This window comes from Mizuhopecten yessoensis, unplaced genomic scaffold (genome assembly GCF_002113885.1).
Source record: "Mizuhopecten yessoensis strain PY_sf001 unplaced genomic scaffold, ASM211388v2 scaffold5737, whole genome shotgun sequence".
Classification (NCBI taxonomy): Eukaryota; Metazoa; Mollusca; class Bivalvia; order Pectinida; family Pectinidae; genus Mizuhopecten; species Mizuhopecten yessoensis.
The window spans coordinates 140,955-148,389 of NW_018406198.1; the positions used below are offsets into that span (position 1 = coordinate 140,955).

General features: G+C 36.2%; 1 protein-coding gene across 1 annotated transcript in view; it reads right to left on the reverse strand.

The window, feature by feature from the left end:
* The window catches only part of LOC110451026, a 14,826-nt gene extending 7,706 nt beyond the window's left edge, over positions 1–7,120 (reverse strand). Inside the window, exons 1-2 of the mRNA XM_021498860.1 lie at positions 6,268–7,120; positions 4,080–4,455 (exon numbers count right to left, since the gene is read on the reverse strand). Of these exons, the coding sequence (XP_021354535.1) occupies positions 4,080–4,455; positions 6,268–6,429 (538 nt within the window). The 5' untranslated portion in view covers positions 6,430–7,120. The remainder of the gene's footprint in view (positions 1–4,079; positions 4,456–6,267) is intronic.
* Between the last annotated feature and the right edge of the window lie 315 nt (positions 7,121–7,435).

Sequence of the window (7,435 nt, forward strand, 5' to 3'; positions counted from 1 at the left end):
AGAGTACCTTGTGGAATACAGGAGGGACAATATACCTTGTTGAAGACAGGAGGGATAGAGTACCTTGTTGAATACAGGAGGGACAATATACCTTGTTGAAGACAGGAGGGACAGAGTACCTTGTTGAAGACAGGGGGGACAGAATACCTTGTTGAATACAGGAGGGACAGAGTACCTTGTGGAATACAGGAGGGACAATATACCTTGTTGAAGACAGGAGGGATAGAGTACCTTGTTGAATACAGGAGGGACAATATACCTTGTTGAAGACAGGAGGGACAGAGTACCTTGTTGAAGACAGGGGGGACACTTTACCTTGATGAAGACAGGAGGGACAGATTACCTTGTTGAAGAAGACAGGAGGGACACTTTACCTTGTTGAAGACAGGAGGGATAGAGTACCTTGTTGAAGAAGACAGGAGGGACAGAGTGACTTGAACTACGTTAACGTTTAGTTAAACTTGATAAGGAGGTCACAAATCATAGCGATGATTTAATGGCTTCGGTTAGACGTCTGATGGTAATTACAGCCTACCTAACTACCACGTGTTTCAGTAATAGTGTGAATTAATAAATGACAGGTACTTGTCACGGTCTGTCCCGCAACATGTTGTACTGACATCATCATCTTGTCATTAATATATTTGTCATGTCAATCACAGGTCAGTGTGGCTCACATTGGTACACATCTAAGTTTAGATTTCACATACTAGCTATATAGTGTTACGGTATACATCTAAACTAAAGTGACGTTTTACATACTAACTAAACAAATAATGTATTTCGCATACTTGTTATTTGTGCATATTATTACCTTTAAGATATATGTTCTTGCTTTCTTTTAATTTAATAGTGCATTCCAGTTTAAACTAAAGCTTTCAACATTTCTTTGTTTCATTATGCTTCCTTTATGCTTGAAATTCCTGAACACAGAAAAGTTGAACATAAAAAAGTATACGAACATTATGACATAAGTGGTATATTTGATACCTTTTTTATTTTTTTTATTATTCTGACTATTTTAAAAATTATTTTATGGTCATATGAAGAAGGGATTTCTGAGGAGAAAAAAAAGTAAAAAAAATATAGGAGAGAAAAAGATTTATCAAAAGTGCTGTAATTGGGGCATCAGGTATATATTGGTTAATATAACACTTCAGGGGGGGGGGGGGGGGGCACAATAGTCGCTCAAATGGTCACTTAACAGAGAAGATCTCTTAATTAATAGAGTTTTGATATAGGGGTCAACAGAAAATTGCTTAATAGAGATGACCTTTTAAGCAGGTTTAATAGTATGATAGTATGAAGTTCAAAACCTGAGTTTGTGGAAACTTGAAGGTAAGGTGTATCAGGAAACCAGACCTGTTTTTGCATTATAATATAAACCTGTGTGGTTTAAGGCGATACGTCATTTTCAGACATTTCAGACATGGCTAATGTACGTTAACATTTCTTATGTATTTAACAGTGCTACATGTTACAAATGCTCTGTCATGGTGGTGTCCTGTGAGCGAAGCAAAACATTTATGTCGTTATTTTTTGTGTCTTAATTACTTGTACACCAAGTCTCACAGTATCATATTAGCAGTTTCAATGTGATAATATGCATACTCAACTCATTATTTCATCATTCATATAACGAGGAGAATTTCGCACCTCTCTCCTGTTTCAGCAGTAGGGTATTGCTATTTGGATATCTACCTGTTTGACCCCTGACACCGCCAACGAGTCCTAGAAGGACGGACCGGCCGTGCAGTGCAATGTAATTCATCTTTGGCTTACTTTATCTATTACCTTGTTTCACAGGTGCAGTCACTTATTTATCACATACCTGTTGAATCTTGTTATAGTAATACAAGCATTTTTTAGACCATGAAATACAACGTTCCGTATTGCAATACGGAATGTTGTATTTACCTACTAGCCGGAACTACTTTTTTATGGGAATCCCCTCGTCATGGCGAACTGAAAAGTTCCCGGTATTTGCAACAAAAAAAAGTTTATAAAATCTTAGTATCGATATCTACTAAATACGGAAGGTATGTGATAAAAGCAAGACCACACACTTGTGTTTTTCTAACGAATCAGAAAACACTCATTTATTGCGCGGACGTATATATTCGTCCGCGCAATAAACTCGTGCTTTCTGATTCGTTAAAAAAACCCACAAGTGTGTGGTCTTGATATGTATGTAACGTTAATCTATCAAGATACAAAGTGATAAACATTGCTGGTGGATTTATTAGACCCTGAGGTTTGCTGTAGTCTTAATGGCCATAGTTATCTCTTTTGAATAACAGTACTAACAGCAGAGTCCCTATAGACACACTTTACTCACAATTAATTTAAAGTTAACAAGTACTTTTCTTATTTTTGAAATTAATCTAATTAAGGGATTGTACTCACCTCCTCTCTCTTTAAACATAGATATATAATTTGATGTCCTACTCTAGGCCCCTATCCTCCCCGATAAGTCGTGGAAGGACGACACAGCTGTGTGGTGAAATGTATCTTTTGCACACTGTATCAATTACCAAAGTTTACAGGGGCATTTGCTTGTATATCATACGTTTAACTTTAAAATACAAGGTGTTAGAAGGTATTGGCGAGTTTCTTAGTCCTCACGGTGTTTTCAGTAACCTTGATTCATTGACGAAACAGACTTATGATACAGTGCTGTTTATTATTGTTATACTGTACTATATCTATTACAGATATGTCTTTATTTAATCTTATATTAGATTAATGAAAATTTGCGATAATTCGTTGAATTATTTTTTTTATTATTATTATACACGGATATATTTTATGCGGGGAGGGAGTTAGATGCATTAACCATTTATGAAAATGTATTTCCTGATTGTTGGTATTTTGAATTAGAGAGAAAAAAATGAAAAAATCACAGATGTATTGGATTTCGCTAAGTTTCGAATCCTATACATAATGTCAAAATCAAACACCTATATCACCTGTGACATTTCATAATATGATGTAATAAAAAAACGAATTAAAAACAAAATTCCGACCTGTCAAGGATACATTATACTTTTACGTCAACTCTTCAATCACATTACCGGTTAGTCACATCTGTCTTCAAAAAAATGCAGCCAAGTCTCTTCATATTGTAATGTTTATACAGTAACCCTTGTTATGCTATCAGATTATAGGCAAATTACCTGGAACAGTAAAACTTTGTTTTTTATCTGATATAACGTCTCCTAATTATACACTGCCACCATTCTACAGTCAAACTTCGTTATACTGCCATCTCTTTTGGTTAAAACCTGCTTTGAGTCTGAGTTTGAACTGCCACTGTTTCGCTGTCAAAGAGTGACGTCTGGAGACCATAAAAACCATGGCAACTCATGTCTATTCTACATATCCTAACAGCTATTGCATCACAAACTACTTCCAAATAACTTGAAAACACAAATAAATTACATATATAGGTGCCGATACAAAGTGACATTGGATAGATAAAATATTTAAATATTTTGCGGTTGTACTTATGTCTACAATTCTTTTGTTTCTCTTGGAGGTCGACATAGATGCATCAGGAGAGGAAGTGGTACAGGGGGAGGGAGAAGTCCATATCAACGAAACATTATGCAAGTGATTGATCAAGGTAACATACTGAACATTTAGTGATTTATGTATAGTTACATATCCGCTGCATGTCTCTACATTAACACTACCAGAAATAGAGAACATAGGGCTATCAACTTAATGAAGTCAATATCATTTTGATGTTTTCCCTTCTGACATGCATAACATAAGACCAGCGTAAGATGCAAACATTTAGGTGGGGTTAGGCTGTTCCAAGAATATTGTTGGCACTGACGATACAGATACTTCGATACCACAAGTATTAGCTCTAGTGAGCTTTGTGGAATGTGGTGTATAGGTTGGAGTCATTGAATATTAAGGCCGTGTGGCGGTATGTCCCGAGGATCTGGGATAGTCATCGTCTAGTTTAGTTTTGCTGTATGGGTCAAAGCGAACCAGACGACTTTTGCCTCCACTCAGTAAGATAGTTTACATGACTATGTTAGATGGTTACAAATATCTGCTGTACCAACCTGTTGTGTATTTCCACTGCAGGACACACTGACTACACGTCAAACCACGAGGGATGCCAAGTCTTAGGTGATGAATTCCACTTCCGGCAGGAACGAAATGGACTCCGCCATCTTCTCCACCTTCGACCTGGAGCACATGCTGGTCTAGGCATTCCTGAGTCACCCTGGTGTTGACGTCATTATTCGGACACAGCCGGAACTCAAACTGACCTCGATGGTGCGCCGAAATATCAACAGTGACGTTGATATATTCTTCGGTGATGTCATAGTAACGGACAATGGTTCCAGTTGCATATTTCCCTCCAGCCTCGTTTTCAAATGGACCCTGGAAGGGATCGCCACAGACCCCACACTTTCCATCATTGACCACTGTGTTCTGTGAATGAAACAATCTTTTGTTATTGCTGTTTATACCGCTTTAGATAATAATTTTGAAATATGAACTTTCTTAACGTTTTAGTCTATTTCATATTATGAACGTTTGAATGTGTTCCCCAGTTTGCAGATATGTCCCAAATTGCTTCAATATCACAACTGTTTGTATTACTGTCCAACAGGAGGACCATTTAGACTACGTGTTATTTGTAAACTTACACTACATTATTGATAAAATAATTTGACCAATCAAGGCAAAATTTGAAGAAAAACATGGTACAAGGCGACAAAAATTGGTTTAAAAGTTTTGGTAATGTTGGAGTGTTTAATAATTCATTCAAGCTCTCCATAATTATCAAAACATTTGAGACCATTTCTGTGATCACCAATCGTCCCCATTTTGCAGGTTCCCAATTAAACTTAAGCATATCTTGTACAAATCAGACTTGATTTTTTATTTCGATTTACAAATCAATTTACACGAGACAGTCATGTATTATAACGCGCACTCTCTCAACTCTGAATTCACCATGTGTACTCAACGCTGTTTTAATTAATATATGAAAAAAAAACCTGAAAGGTCGAACATGAATGTGGTTTGTACTGTAGACAGAAAAAAAATTCATTTGATTGATGGTGTGATGAGGCGATGACATTTAGGGTAGGTTTGGACAATAATACCTTGCGAGGAGAGGCACCAGTTTTAAACTTTCATTGGAAAATCATCTAAGCTTACATTAACTTTAATATATAATTTGAGCTATGATATTTAGTCTTAACAAGACTAAAAGATAGGGCTGCACCGGTATATCGTATCGTATCGCGATAATTTTGCCTGTATCGCGATACGCTAACAGTCCTTGAATTATCAATCATTTTTTATCAAACTCCAAAAGGGTTTAGATGTCAAATGTTCAGCCATGCCCTAAAGTACTAAAAATCATGCAAAAATATATTCTGATAGTATTTACTACTGAAGTCTATGATGAAACTCGATTAAATTCTGCATTCAATCATTTGTGTATCGTGATACGTATTGTATCGTAAGCATCGTACCGAGATATGTATCGGATCGTTGCAGCCCTACTAAAAGGGTCTGATGAAATACTAATGTTAAACAATTTGGAAAGTATTTTGATGGTACAATATATATATATATTATCGAACTTTTGTATTTGTCTAGATAAAAATATTAAGTTTAAATCGTCTCAAATATTACATAAAATACATGCAAAGTATTGCCGGCATCAATATCTGCAAAACCTGAAAGTTCCTAACCTAAGGGGAAATTTGTTTAAATTATTCATTAACAGGAAAAATCTATAATAAACTACACCCGTGCAAGATTTTATTATAATATATACTAACTTTGTCTGTTAATTAAGGATATTTTAACAGTTCTCGCCTCTTTTATAATGGTCGACGTGCCGTCCAAAGAAAACAGATCTAACACAAAGGGAATATTAAAATAATATATATGTATTTTCGATTGCTATTAATATTTTAACGATCACTATCATGGCGATAATTTATCAACAAAATTACGAAAACTATTATATATTTTTACGCTTAACAATCAATATGTTTCCGATTACTTTAACTTTATTTACGATCAATAACCACAAGTAAAATGACTGTTAGGATTCGAAGACATTGTTTTTTGAGAAATTAACCCATTTGTGTATGTTGTGCCTTTTATGCATGTCTCCCACTTGGAAAATCGCTGGGATATTTTGTTGATATTAAATGCCGTTGGATATAATGTGTATACACGATGGTTAATGACAATAGATGTCATACTATTTGTCCTTACCCTGTAGCCGCCACAGAACAGTTGGTTATCATTGTAATTGACGGGCGTGTTGTACCCGAACCTCCACATAGAAGATCGCCCAGCAGGTTCTAGGAGACGGCCATGACCGGAAACGAGGACTATACAATAGTGTATCCAAAGTAACACCACCAGACGCGACATGTCGGTTTCTCTTGGCAACACAAGGAGGCGAAACTGTTCTGTGAGGTTATCCTTGACCAACACAGCAAAGTCAGAGAGAACAGTTCACAATCAAGGGGGAGACGCCCTGATGTCACAATGTTAGTCACTATCCGGTAGATTGTCCTTGTTCGAATGCTTATTCGCAGACTATTGTTCAATTACTGTTGTTTTGTTTCTTTCTTCGCTATGCTTTGATAAACAGTCCACTATTTAGAACAGATGTAGCAAACACTTTGTGTTACTCCCCAACGTTTAACATGTTCACGGATCAGTATGCTTTTATCAAAATATCATCACAGAATGCTGTATACTTCACGAAACTTTTAAACGATTGGTATTACTCATTTAAGCACAACAAAACACTTAAACAGACGCAATCTACATATATATATCACAGGGTCATAGTTAATGTTTTTACCTTACAATGCTTCGTCATAATAAATAAAGATAATTATCAAAAGTATATAATTTTCATAAATATGACTTTTTTTCAAACATAAATAATTTGCACTTGAGCGATGTATAATATGCCGTGTAGGTAAAGAATCGTTCCGCCAGCTATTTACTCAGCGCCACATTTACTGTCGAAGCAGCATCACTGTTGTACCTGTGGTATAAGCCTTGTGCCAGTGGTAGTATAGCATCACTCCTGTCTCTGTTGTCTTCTCCTGTCTCAGTACTGTCAACCTCGTGTCGTTTTGTCTTATGGCGAGGTTACGTCACGCGCTGTTGTTCGGTAGTTATCTGTTGCTCTTCAAAGGTAAGTGTTACACCTGGCTTAATTGGCTGATAACAGGTGAGTGTTACACCTGGGATGTTTGTTTCAACAACGAGTCTGATTTACGTGACTTTTTAAATAATCAGACTCTGATTTCAAAACAGACATATATGTGGTATATGAATATAACTGTTTCAGATACTGTAGTAACGCCAAATAGACAGGTTAGGCAGGAATCAATGCAATGTGAAATTTAGAAAAAAAACA